The sequence below is a fragment of the Pithys albifrons genome, chromosome 7 (assembly GCF_047495875.1).
Source record: "Pithys albifrons albifrons isolate INPA30051 chromosome 7, PitAlb_v1, whole genome shotgun sequence".
Taxonomy (NCBI): Eukaryota; Metazoa; Chordata; class Aves; order Passeriformes; family Thamnophilidae; genus Pithys; species Pithys albifrons.
In genome coordinates, this window is record NC_092464.1 from 38,802,555 (window position 1) to 38,816,635 (window position 14,081).

General features: G+C 36.9%; 1 protein-coding gene across 2 annotated transcripts in view; it reads left to right on the top strand.

The window, feature by feature from the left end:
- Positions 1-13,777, top strand: part of LOC139674049 (ubiquitin-conjugating enzyme E2 E2) — a 204,364-nt gene extending 190,587 nt beyond the window's left edge. For both annotated transcript variants that reach the window (XM_071560159.1, XM_071560158.1), the window contains exon 6: positions 13,003-13,777. In XM_071560159.1, the coding sequence (XP_071416260.1) occupies positions 13,003-13,100 (98 nt within the window). In that variant the 3' untranslated portion in view covers positions 13,101-13,777. The remainder of the gene's footprint in view (positions 1-13,002) is intronic.
- Positions 13,778-14,081: the final 304 nt, after the last annotated feature.

Consider the following 14,081-nt stretch of genomic DNA (forward strand, 5'->3'; position numbering starts at 1 on the left):
ACTTTGACAACACCTTATGGATAGAAGAGTATTATTTGTGAGTTAGAGACTTTTAGTGTGTTTAGATTTGGGCTATACAAAGCTCACAAGACATTATTAAAAAGATTAACACAAGTAAAGAAGTAAGATTGTTTAGAAATACTTAGTTTTAAACCCCTCATTTTGGTTTCAAAAGTCCACAGTCTGCTTAAATAATTTTTTTTTTTCTGAAAAGCGTCTGGAACTATTTACAAAAGAAAATTGGTGGGTTTATATAATTTAGAAAGCAAATGGTAGAGATTACTCTTCAAAAATAAAATGTGCTGCCTGGATTTTGTGGTATACAAGGCATAACACAATCATTAGCTGTAGCTCTAAATGCCAGTCACACACGCACTTACCCTGATCTTTTTTTTTATCTGATGTGTCTGTAACTCTGCATAGAATAATTGCTAGAAGTCATTCTCTAGCAGAAAACCAGTACTACTTGGTTCAGTCAGGTACAATGCCTGTGACTGCCCATCGCTCAGTGGTTCAGACAAAAGCCTAAAAATCCCTCAAAGCACTTTACTCACACACTAATATGCAGAAGAGGAAATTCCCTCCTAACCACAGCTGACAATCAGATGATGTGTTGAAGCATGAGCAGTAACAGCCTTTGCTATGGGAACTCATGGTGGTGCATGACTGCTAGAGTTTTCAAATTCCTTTTTATTTCCTAAATCACCTTCTAGTATTTCTACACTTTTATTTCTGGATGTGTTTAACTATTTAGTTCCTTTAACTTCAGCTAAGTGTGTTGGGTTTTTGTTTGTGTTCCCTTCTTACTACGAAAAAGTTAAGCAAGACCACTTTTTTTTTTTTAATAACTTTACCAAATTAGCTGTCACATCTTATTTTGTGGTTTTGTTTCTTCTAGAAGAAATAAGATTAGATTTCAAACATTCCTTAAATGGGAAGGGTTTGACCATGCTGCTAATGACTTCTTGTCCTTTTCAATAAATTTTCTGCTCTCATTTTGTTTTTATTTAGGAAGATGTGAGAAAAATTGAACTTCACACATAATAATACCCAGCTATCAGTTTATTAAATGGCATCTGATGAAATCAGAGACTAAAATTCAAATCAGTAAAGAGGCTTTGTATATCTGTGTGGAGAAATAAAGGGAAAGGGATGCAATTGGCATTCATGAGAGAAAAGTCTTGTTACTACCCTTAACTGTTCCTAATTTTAATTATTCCTCAAAAAGCGTTTCTAGAACATATAAAATACAGTCTTATTAAAAATTGGAAGTAACATACACCTGACATTTTTGGTTCTTTCTTCTTTTTTTTTTAAGAAGCTTATACAAGTTATATGATAAATATACATACAGGGGGGTTTTAAGTTTGTCCATTTCTGCTCAACAAAAACAGAATTACTATGAGCTTCAGCTCAACCATCATTAAGTTAAAAGTATCTGAAAAACTGCATGAGTGATGGATGCTACAATTACAAAAGGTTACAATTCATTTTCCTTCCAATAAACATGTGCAATTTAAAATAGTACCAGTGGAGGTTTCCTATGCCCATTACCTCAGAGAGAAGACAGGTAATTTAGTGCACACACATAATAAATCTTGGTGTGAACTGAGACCAAAATAAGTCATCAATGTTAAGTGTTTAACAATGTGAAGTATTTAAATAAAGCTCTTGATTATATCTCATATATAAAATACCGAGTTCTACCTTAATTTGAATGAGTTCCAAGATATGAAGTAAACTGCCTCTTACTTTCAAAATACACTCTAATCATTTACAGTCATTAAATGTATTTTCTTTGTTTCATGCAGGTTTTGTCTAGCCAATGCAGACATGTTCTTAATTACATTGGAATATTTTTTTTTTGTATGAAGTAGATACAGCACTTCCAGGGTTAACCAATTTGACTGGATATAATTTTTGAACTGTATATATTTAAGGAAAAAACAAAACTGGAAAATCAATAAATTTAGACATCACATTAATTTTCTAACCTCATAATAATTTAATCTAATATTCATTATTCCCAATTAGTACAAACAGCTCAAATCTCTGATGTAGTAAACTGGCATCAACCCTGCTGAGCTTTTGTATTCCATATTTTTCATTTAGACTTTGTTCCATTTTATTAAGTGGGGGCTTTGTTTTGTGTGTTTGTTGTTTTTCTTTCTCCCTGTGTAGCTCTTTTAATGCGAATGCAAGGACAGATTTTCAAATTCCTTGCCAACTGCCTACAAACCACCTTCAGGACCCTGATTAGCACAACTATTTTTAAGACTGATTCTTCCTGTTCTTAAAATACAATTATTCTTGTTTCATTATAGAAATCACACTGCTCCCATTCTTCAAGCTCCGGAAAAGAAGCCTGCTATATTTGCCTAACAGATTCTCCATAAGAATGTACAGTCAGTTCTGAAAAGCAGTATTTATAATCCCGGATATAAGTGTGTTAGCTGTTAAATCATTTAGTCTCTCACCTTCTTGAGTAAGATTTTAGAAATCAGTATTCCTGAGTCATTCATATTCTACCTTCAGAAATGATTTACACCGCTGCAAGACATGTCTCTCTTATTTTGCATGGCTAATTTTCTCCATTATTCAGCAGAGGAGGAGGAAATGGTTGTTTGTTTTTTACAGTTTTGCAGATCTAACAAAGGCAACAAATAAAACAAATTATATGCAATGTGTGTTTCAGAATCCCTATTTTCACAGCAAATTAAGTTCAGGTGCATTAGATGGAGTTGTAGACAGCTAGTTAAATACCAAAATATGTGGTGTAATTGTCACAAATTTAAGGATGGGCTGTACTGTAAGATTTCACATTCATATGGGATACAGAAATAGAACTGTGATTAGTAAATTGTTTGTAGAATTTTCCATCTGTACATGACTTAGAAAAAGGCCCTTCTATGGAGTGGAGCATTTGCAACTTCAAGATGAATTAGATTTCAGAAAATTCTCAAGGCTGGAATCCTCATTGCTTAAGTGTCTATAATATTGATTAGAATTTATTGTAAGACACAGTATTATAGTAGCAGAAGGAAGCCTCCATGTCCTTTCATGTCTTTTCTGTCTCTGCCTTGTATAGCTTTTTTCTATGGCTCAGTCTTAGGACTTTTTATGCCAATGCCTGAAACCATTGTGCGAAGTGATTATCATTTAGTCAGGCATGACAATGGAGTCAATGTGACCCCTCAGGCAGGAAAGGTAGGATTTCCAAGTTGTTTTACCTGGTACTAAATATCAAATTTTGCTGTAAAATATCACAAATTCAATCCTTTTTTCAGCTTTGCCATGTGAAACTCCATTGCAACTAATCCAGGAGCAAAAGCTGCCTACATAATGAATGCTAATCATTTTGTTTAACCTGCTTTTCGTTCTAGTCCTATTAGAACCTGTTCATAATGAAGCGTAATTATATTCATGTTCTGAAAGTTAATTTAGAAGAGGATAGTCCATTTGGTTAGTAAAATGGGGTTATTTTCTCACTCACCTGCTGGTTCCTCAGTCATTGCTAGAGCTCGCACCGCTCTGCTGCTTTCATGTGATATCCTGTGCCACCTCCATGATCAGACTCCAGAAATGTTGCCGTAAGTGGGTACCAGTCTTTGGGGCAGGATGACACTCTGGTTTTCATATGTTCTTGAGCCACTTTGTGCTGGTACAGGCATGCTCCTTGGATGCCTCTTTTGATAGGGCAGCATTGTTGCAAATTCTGCAGCACTGAAGAGATCAGACATCACCATTCTGGACTGTCAGAAACCTGTCTGGTTGTACACATTAGCAGTGAGACTGATTCCAGAAGTCCCTGTCCCCTACTCTGTGGAGATGGCACTTATTTCCAGCATTTATACTGCAGTAACATTTTGGAATGCCTCCTCTAGAATACTTTGGACCACAGATGTGGCAACACCGAGGCCACAACATTGGATCACATAACCAGGCACAAATGACCCATGTTTGCAGTTCAGGAAAAAAAAAAAAAAAAAAAAAAGAAAGAAGACAGTCCCATCAAAGACAGCATCTGGGGCTTAGCAACAAAAATTCTGGATAAATTGGTTTCTGTGCATTTTTATTCCACTGCCTCTGGATGAAGATATAGACATAATATGTGTGAGCCAGATACAGGCTGTGACTTCTTTCCACAGGTTCACCTGGAGAAAGGAAGTATAGATAGGGAATTGAGGCCTGACTATTTTTTGTGTCATTATTTGGTAACAGTAAGTGGTGTGTTCATGTAAGGCACACTGAAGTTCCTATTCCTGTTCCAAGGGATGTTCAACTTGTCAAGGGATTTCAGGCCCTAGGCTATGAAAGAGTCCTATTTAGTAGACTTTTAGTAGGAACAAAATTCTTCACTAACCCACTCTTTTCTAAATAAAGACCTCTTGTATTCTTTTAACAATTTGTATGGGATTCTTGATAGCAGTTTTGGATTTAAGTGTGACAAATTAATATTGAGATTTAATAGGACAAGAAGAAGAAAATCAGATTAAACCAAAGTAAGCAACATTCCTATCATATGTAGGCTTTACTAATTGCTTCAAAGATTAATTGCAATAAAGTTATAAAGGGATAGATGAAAGAGCAGAACACAGGTGAGTTCTACATCTGACCTAAAATGATCTGGACGTGTTTAAGTTGAAGATTTTTGGTATTGCTCACATTCAAGCACTTCTCCTAAGAGTGAAGATGGCATTAGGACTCATTTTCCTCTCAGAGTCTAAATGCCACCAAAGACCAGACTATGCAGTAACACTTCCTCCTCTCCCTGTCCTCTGGGAATCCATATGGTAAAGTGGATCCTATTGGACCTCCTGGTTTTCTTGCAGAGTAATCTACCTTTGGTACATGTGATCATTGGATGTGTTACGCTGCACAAAGCATGGTCACAGAGAATAGCTTTATACATCATTTTTTTGGGTTTAAACTGTTCCTTCAGGTTGCATAAGACCCATGGGTCAATGTTTTTCCTGAAGTAGGTGATTACTGGGAAGTAAGAAGAAAGAAAACCAGAAGAAAACTAGTTCTTTTATCTTTAGATGAAAGAAGTGCTAAACACACTAACATTCCTATAGAGTAGCCAACCCTCCTTAATGAGTCTTCAGACACAAAAAAAAATCACATCCACAGCGCTTTTCCAAAAGTAGAGTTATGACCCTATGGATAAATGCCAGTTACATTATAGGCCTTAACATTTTGATTGCTCAACAGCCTTTTAAGACCTGGGGGCTGTGATTTCCTTATTATCCACTCACAGACAGCTTCCACAAGGTAAATGCATATTGCTGTAACTTCTGCAAATTTTATCAAACCACATGCCATGTAATGTCTTTCAAATCCAGTTCTACAGTGACTAACACCTTTTTATTAATTTTTTTTCCAATAGCAATGACTGTTTCTCAATTGAGTTCATTATTATGAACAGATACATTGCTAATGTATCAGTGCTTTTAATATTGAGACCCATCCAAGCATCAAAGTGAAGTGTGTTATTTCAGAACTTTAATTGTTCCAGCATGCTGGCACTTCTAATAGATGCACATTCTTCCTTAATTAAAGACAACTCTTCAAGATCAGTACACTGTGCCTCACTGATCCATGATTGCCTCTGTAACTCCCAGTCAGCCAGTGAGGTTTATAGAAATCTGGCTGAAAACTGGAAAAAAAAATCTTTCTCTTTAAACAAGAATGATTTCCCTTGGCAAGATAAAGACATGAATCACTGCCAACACTTTCCTTTAAGAGCTGCGTTAATAAAATTGGTCCAGATAATACTCCTTATTTCTGAAACATCTTTTTCTTAGGCAGCCTCATATTTCACACAGATCTGTGGTAGGTGGCCTGACAGCAATCAAGCACAAGTCGGGAGAGAGGAATGAATTTCTCCTTCCATGCTTACAAAATGGATATTTTAGTAAATGGATGTTTTCTAAACGGGATTTGCAGAACTGAGGATAGGCAACATTTGTTTCTTCAAACAGTTTGGACATCGTAATCAAGTCATACATGCCTTAATATTTGTGTAAGTGCAATCATTGTATGAACCTAATAGCAGTCAGATGTGTTTCTGACAATTCCATAGAGCTCAGAATGTATGGTCTAGTCGTGGATAGCAGTCTCTCTGCAATACACTTCTATATAGCCACATTTACAAAAGCATCAAGATACCTTGCAGTGTTTAGCGTATTTATTCTCAAAAAAAAATAGCCTGGGTGATGGAAGAGCATTAGTCCAGCTTTACAGATGGGAAACTAAGGCACCACTGTAAGACTACTTGAAGTTCTTTCTATATGTATTGGGATTTTTCTATTGAATGTTAAGATAAGACCAACCAAATCTGCAATAAAAGTTCCTGAAATGAGAAGCAGGCTTCATTATATGCTATATTGTATGACTTCTGTTGTGAACTATAATTTCTAAAACTTCTGTTATCTTAACAGCCTTTTTTCCCAGTAGACATTAGACCTTTCCAGAATTTTCTCCTTTCTCCTCTAATGATTACCATTTTTCTTTACTGAAACAACTAATTTTATTTATTTCCTTTTCTTAATACAGTGTTTCTTGATCATTTTGTCATTCTCCTGTATTGCTTTCAAAGAGCCTTGCAGATTCTCAAGTATGTTCTATATGGATAATTGGAATTGTGATTTTGTAAAAGTCAGAAATAAATTGTAGTTCAGCTTGTAGACTGTGTAAAGCAATTCAGAGCCCTGCTACCACCCTTTGTTCTGAGTTGAATCACTCTGTTGTTCCCGCTCGTACGCGTGTGTTGATCAGACTCCCAACCGCGAGGATGGTTTTATTGCCGCACAAACAAGGATTAGTGCTGTGCTCCACTCGTTTTCACTTGTGCCCTGATTTTCAGCACTCTTTTCAAAGGGGAAAGGTTAGTGGAGTAATTCAGTGTGCCACTTCACCTGTCTCTGCCTTCAAAGAATTACTTAGTCTGTGCATTACTATTAATGATAGCAAAAGAAAGCAACACTGCTGCTCTAAGATCACTGAAGGATGCTATGATGCATTTCACATATCTCATTTTCCACATCAAGACTCACAGTATCCTTGACATGGTCTTCTAGGAGTTCATTAGGTTTAAAACAGGTGATACATGGCTAACTATGGAAACTTCCCGAGGCAAAGTAGCATTATAAATACAATTACTCACAAACAATTCATCTTCTCTTAATCCCTTCTTCTTGGAGTATTAAATTGTTCTGTGATATATTTGGTATAGCATGTCTCACACTGCCTTTGCAGTTTCAGTGACTGGTCTTTTTATAATACTAGCCTAGATACTGCTGAAAACAACACAAGAAAGTATAATTAGGTATCAAATTCTTTTTAATTAAGTTTAAGGATGGTTTCGGTATGAATCAAGGTGTCAGTAGTTGCTGTTAAGAAAACTGGTGTTTCAGTGAATTATTAGTTTCTGCTCTTGCCCCAGTCTTAATTTTTTTCTTTCCTTTTTTTTTTTTTTAATTTGTCTTTTGGGACCCATTTCTTAAAGGCTGGTACAATATTAAGACCTACAAAAATTGGATTCAGAAATCTTGGCTTTCACTGCAAAACAACATGGGAACATATTCTGTCCTGCACTGCTATTTGCACTGAAATCACCAAACAAAATGTAGTTACTAAAAATACGAACTTTTATTTTGGGAAGGTTTGGTTTTGGGCCAACCAATCCTGCCTGTGCTGCTGTATAAAGATGACTCCAAGGCTGCTATCCTGTAGATGGCATATAGAGCACCTCAACTTTCCCTAAAAAAAAAAAAAAAAGCACTCCACATTTTTAATTGTAAAAAGAAATATAGCATAATATTTGGAAAGAGAGGCTGTTATAAAAAAAAAATAAAAAGAAAAAATTAAAAAAGAAGTATTCTGTAAACCAGAAACTCTTCTACATATGTAACTGTTTGTTTTCTACTACATGTCACACAGCCTGTCCAAATAATAGGAAGCATTTAATTGGTTGTTTATAGTTCAGGAGAAGGAATAAGACCTTTCAAATCACATCTAACCTTTGGAAATTCTTCCACTTTAATTCTGCTCTTCAGCTGGAGGCCAACTCTTTTGAATTCTCCCTAAAACAGAGCTGAATTCTAACTTGGAGAAAAAAAAAAGCACATTGTAAGTATTTGGCTGAAGAAACTGTGCGATTTTTATAGAGCTGTGGGTTTTTTTGTTTTTAAGGTACTCCCAAAATCTTTCTGAGAACCCACTTATGTTTATGTAATAACTGGCTCCATCAGCTCTTCTCTATTAAAACTGCAAAATACTTCACTAGAAATATAATTCTGCTTAATAAACGCTCATAAAATTATATATGTAAAATGCATACAAACATTTAAAATGTACATTTTAAGTCTAAATGTGTGTCTCTTTAACCATATTGGCATTACCAGTTGGAATTTCATTGCATATTGTGTGGCTGACAGAGAAGGCACATTGAAATCAAGCTGTTAAACGCACCATCTCCATTTTTTATTTCACTAGAGTATGTTTGCTGTATTTTTAAAAGAGCACTGAAAAGCCCATGAGATGAATTCTGCTCTGAAATTGCTCTTTGCTGACATAGAAATAGCTGTAAAAATACAAGCTGAGAAAAATACAGTACAGCAATATATTTTCATTTATTTGGGGGAAAGTAGTTTTAAAGAAGAATTACAGTCTGTCTTCTGAATGATAAAGCAGTTTAACTAGCATTAAACACAGCTGAAATTTTGTAATGACCAAACCTCAGCTCATCCAAATCCCCAATAGCATTAACTTCCTAGAATTGGGCTATAAATTTGATTAGCCTTACAACAGACATGAGACACAAATGTTCTTCCTTGTACAGTCATATTAAGTGGCTGCAAAAGAAGATGACAAGGTGTTGTAGAGCAGAGCACCCAACCTTTTTAAGCTAGGGACAAGCTCCAGCTCACCCAGCTTTCAAAACTACATAAATACAGGGCAATTTCATGAATTCTGATATAACATGAGGATTACATATGGTGAGGCGAGGAGGGATTTAGCAGCTGCAGTCTTCCTATAAATCATCCAGAAGCTTTTCTTCATAGTTTACTTCTTCTGATTGGCATTTTCCCTGTAAACTGCATCACTGAACTATAGCTTCTGTCCTTGCCTGTATAATATGGTGCTTTTTTATATATTTCCATTACTCATCCACTGTCCTCTAATATGAAATTTGGTTCTGTAACTCCTGGTATGTTAATATTTAACATGGAATTAATCAGGGTATGGAATAAAAATTTTTCTTTACACAAGTTAAAGGTTATAGAGACATCCTAGGGCAGATTTTTAGGAGTTAGAGTCCGGGACTGCAAGGAACGGTAAATTACAAGACTTTAAAGATTTCCAAGTCCACAGAGTTGCAGCAGCTTCTCTGGTGGGCTGAAAGTGTGTGCCACAGCACAATTTCCTACATGTGGCTGTCACAGTCACTGCCACCCACAGCCCTGCTCCTGGGTTCCAGTGCTGTGAGTGCCATACACCATCGCTCTGCCTCATCGTGGCTCCTGCAGCCACCGACCCCCCAGGGCCGGGAAGCTCCTGCCTGCACACACAGCAGGGAAGGAGCTGTGCACAGAGGGTGCCATCTCAGCTCTCAGGCCAGTCACCACATGCATCTGGTGATCCAAGGGTACATTCCTCCTGCCAGGTCAGCAGTTGCATAGTTTTGCTGTTATTGTTGTTAATTTATTATGGATTTATTTTAATTTCTTTCACTAGGTTGTTCTGATGACATAATTCTAGCATAGCTTTATATTCCTGTCCCCTGGTTTTTGTTGTCATTTGGACGCATTTGGAGTCAAATTCTAAAATTAACCCTGATTCAATGATGAATCATGCTACTTCTAAAAGAAAAAAAAAATAAAGTAAAAAAAAAAACTCAAGCAGTTTACTAGTTATGGAAACAAATTTCTAACATCAAGACTAAAACCAAAGATACAGACAAATGGAAAATAAAGTGTTTTCTGGTAAAGAGAAGTGGAAACAAGTGTAAAATGGCCTTATGAATGTTGAGATCCAGTATTCCTTTTTATCTCTTAATTAGATAACTTATGCAGCTGTTGTTTTATAAATACATACTTTGCCTTACTAATGGAGAGTTCACAATACCTCTTAAACAGTGCAGCCCAGCTGAGAACCACGTGGTGCTACATAATTTAGAGGATAAATGGAAACTGCTGTTTCTTCCTTGTATTTGGTATTTTGTAGAATTTCTTCCTCATACTTGATATTTTGTAGGACTTGGACACTATAACCAAGGATCATGCGTGTCGAGAATTTTTTAATTGTCTTAGTTAAGGTATTTCAATTTATCTTGTAATCTCCATTTTATGGCCCATCCCAGTGAACTGTATAGCAGTGGTAACTCATGACTCATGAAGTGTTTTGAGATCTGTGTCCTTGGGGCTGCCACTGGCTGAAGCTGCACACACAGGTGCAGACAGAGACCAGTGGCATTTCTGGATCTCACATGCCATCCTTAAATCTTGTGGCACAAATGGAGCGTGCTGAATGGAAGTGGCTAGTGTGCCACTGGTTGCGTGGCTCTGATCTGAAGTTTAAATTTAAATCAGTTGTCCTGACTTCCCAAACAAAGCAGCTGTGCATCCTAGTGGCTTTATGGCTTCACAGGAACTACTAAAATAAGCCAGCTCTTCAAACACCTCTTGAAGAGTCCTTTTTGAAGTCCTCATAAATAACTACGTGTAATGACAGCACTCCTCCAGACCCTATGACAGAGATGTGAAATAGCTGGACTTCACTGTCAATAACTATTTTTTTATTCTCTCAGTTTAGGGTCTTAAAAAAGCAAGTGGGTTTGCCAAATTGTGTGTTTGTTCTTTTATTCCATATTATACCTAAAAAACTCAACCAAATTGAAAAAAGCAATGTCATTACTGTTACTACTGAGAGTACCTTTTAGTAGCATTCACTTGGCAGCTGGCCGTGGGTGCAGATGGTCCTGCTCATGCTACAGGAAGCAAGGACCTCTGTTTTCACAGTCCTGCTTCATACAGGCAGGCAATGATGGAGGGAGGCACTTGCCTGAGGGAAGCACCCGAGATGATGGTTCTCAGGTCACCCTCTCAGTGGGAATTTATACACCTACAACAAAAGCTTTACAGACCTGAGACGTCTTGCAGGCCATCACCTCCACTCTTTCCCCAGCTGCCAAACAAAACACTGCAAAGACAAAGTCTCAAACATACGGATAAACAGCCTAGTTCTCTACATTACTAGGCTTCATCAGATTTCGGCATCTTCTTACCAAGAACTCCTCTCACTGGTTTTCTCACCCCAAAAGAAAGGAGACACCCTCCTGCGCTGGGAGGAGGTGAGAGGAAGAGCCTGTACCTTCCAAAGCCTTCTAAATATGTATGTTCTTGAAATACTTCCTTGCTTCCAAAAGGAAATGTACGTGGAAACCCACACTAGGAAACCAAACCTTGCAGTTATCATCCAGGATTTGGAATGATGATGATGTGATCCACAGTACCCTTGCAGTATATCAAAGAAATTGATTTCCAGCTCGCAATGTGAAAGACACTCTTTCACAGAAGCATTCATCCTGCACATAAAAAACTTTCAGATTTGAACTGGGTAAATCTTTGCAACAGCACACACTGACTCATACAAGGCTTTATAAAGATCTTAGAGGCAGTACTTTAAATACTCACTAAACCTCAATAAGAATTTGCCACATTCCAGATGATAATGTCTTGCAACCCATCCAGCCAGATGTCTCAGAGGCCAAACACCACCTTCCCCAACAGTACGAAAACCAGAACATTCATCAAATTTTGCTTCAAGTTCAACCCTTAGTCTCCATTTCTCCGCAGGTCTATGAAAGTGTTTCTTTCACACAGAGGCGTTGCATCTGAGGAGGGTGTGGGAATAGCAGTGCTATCACGCTGATCCCCAAACCACTGTTGCACTATGACAAGGTTTCCCTGTGGCTACTTCCTAAAATTTTTGTGAAGAAAATGTTGCCCTTTCATATTGCCCAAATTCCCCATTTACCCTACAGTGCTTCTCAAACCTTGTTCCAGCCATGAATATCTTTTCACTCCTTAAATGTACATATACTGTTGCCTCCTGTTTGCACAGAACAAAGTCCAGCTGGTGATCCCCTACGTAGTTTTTCCACCTTGGCTGAGGAGTTAAATGTGATACACTTTCTAGTCTACAACTTTTAAAATGGTTCTTAGATCAGATATGCTTCTTCGACACTTATGCATGTAAAAATAGTCGAGTCCAGGCCTCAGTGACCTTTTCTGGATATATTAAAGGTAAGCACATGCAGTAAGTGTTCACAGGACTGAGACTAAAGGGGCACAGTACACTGCAGTCACAGTGATAACTTGCCTTACTAATTTAGAAGTTACAAACTTGACATTCAAATTACAGACTCTTCTGAAAGTGCAGGCATGCAAAGCAAATTTTTTTTCATTAGATATTATTCAGTAATATTTGGTGATGTTGGCCATAAGCCAATCAATTGCCTTTTGGCTAAACCAGCATATTTCTCCTATCATAAATTCTTATCATCAACAACTGAACAAAAAAAAGGACAGATTTACTCTGTTTACTGAACACCTGACATCTTGTCTGAGGTATCTCAGTGGTAAATAGTGCAAGCACCACACTCAGATTACAACTGTATATATACTTGTGGGAGTCTAATACCATAAATAAATGAAGGTGAATTTGAGCTCAAAATTAAATCATTGGAACATGGTTTTGTGAGGTAGAATTTTAGAAAATTGTTTCAGTTATATGTTTACCATAAATGTATAGCTAATTGCAAGCCATGTCCTCCCCATCTTCTTCCTTCTGTGCTTTCAAAATTAGGCTGGTATATGTAGGTGCCTTGTTCTTACAGTTTAACCTATGAGAACTGAATGATTGTGGATCTAAATACAGATTTTTCATACTTTCAAGGCTGATGTGTATTTCACGGTTTGTTTTCTTCCTTTTCAGCTGACCCTCTGGTTGGAAGCATTGCCACTCAGTATATGACTAACAGAGCAGAGCACGACAGAATGGCCAGACAGTGGACCAAGCGATACGCCACATAGGAACCTACTCTAGGATTTGCTGGACCTGTGCAAGCACATTCACTAAGTGCATCAATAGCCCTTCCCTTCATTCTTATTTTTTATTAAATTTTGAACCATTTTGTGACAAAAGGTTGTCCTTACTTTCTTCTTTTGTTTTTATTTTTATTTGTTCTGGGTTTTTTTGTTCTGTTAACTTGAAAGTTGTTTCCCTCAAATGTAGACAGGGAATTTTGGTTATCAGTGCAAAGAATGTTGGATCTGTAATAGTATAGAGCTTTATCACAAAGCTTTGTATTAATGTGTGGGATTGTTTGGGGTTTTTTCTTTCATGTGGTTTTGGGGAAAACAAACAAATTCCGAATTATATCTCGTTTCTACTTAAATGTAGTGTTTAGGGTTATTTTTTTGTACTGAAGTCTTTAATGGTGGGTGCATGCTACTGGGAACAAGTTTTGTATAAAAGCTTAAAATCAAGAATCACTGTGCATTACTAAGACTGTGTTTATCACTAGCCTTTTGTTTCCCACACAAAAGGCTATTGCGTTGAACAAATTAATATGTATTTTGATTTACTTAAAAAACAAAAAAAAAGTGCTTGTAAATTTCTTAGGGACCTGCCACTTTTGACTGTGGATCAGTTGATGTACACTTGTATTATTAAAGCACTCAATAAAACACTGTGGCTGATAAATGCACTTCTTGCAAGATGGTGCTTTTGTGTTTCTGCAGTATAGGCTGCATAGTCCTCACATAATACAACTGCAGGTTAAACAACTATTTTTAGATCTGAACTATTCAGTCCTTCTCAATAATGCATTTCTTAACTTAGAATTCTTCATTGTGTATATCTGTCATACAAACAATTTCCAAATGGTAAGGCCTTTCTTTGACATGTCTATGTTCAGCCTTACTATTCAGAAGCCTCATGCTACATCTTTTTTACTATGGCTTTACCATATCCATCTTGTTACATTTAAAATAGTTGGTTATAAAAATAGC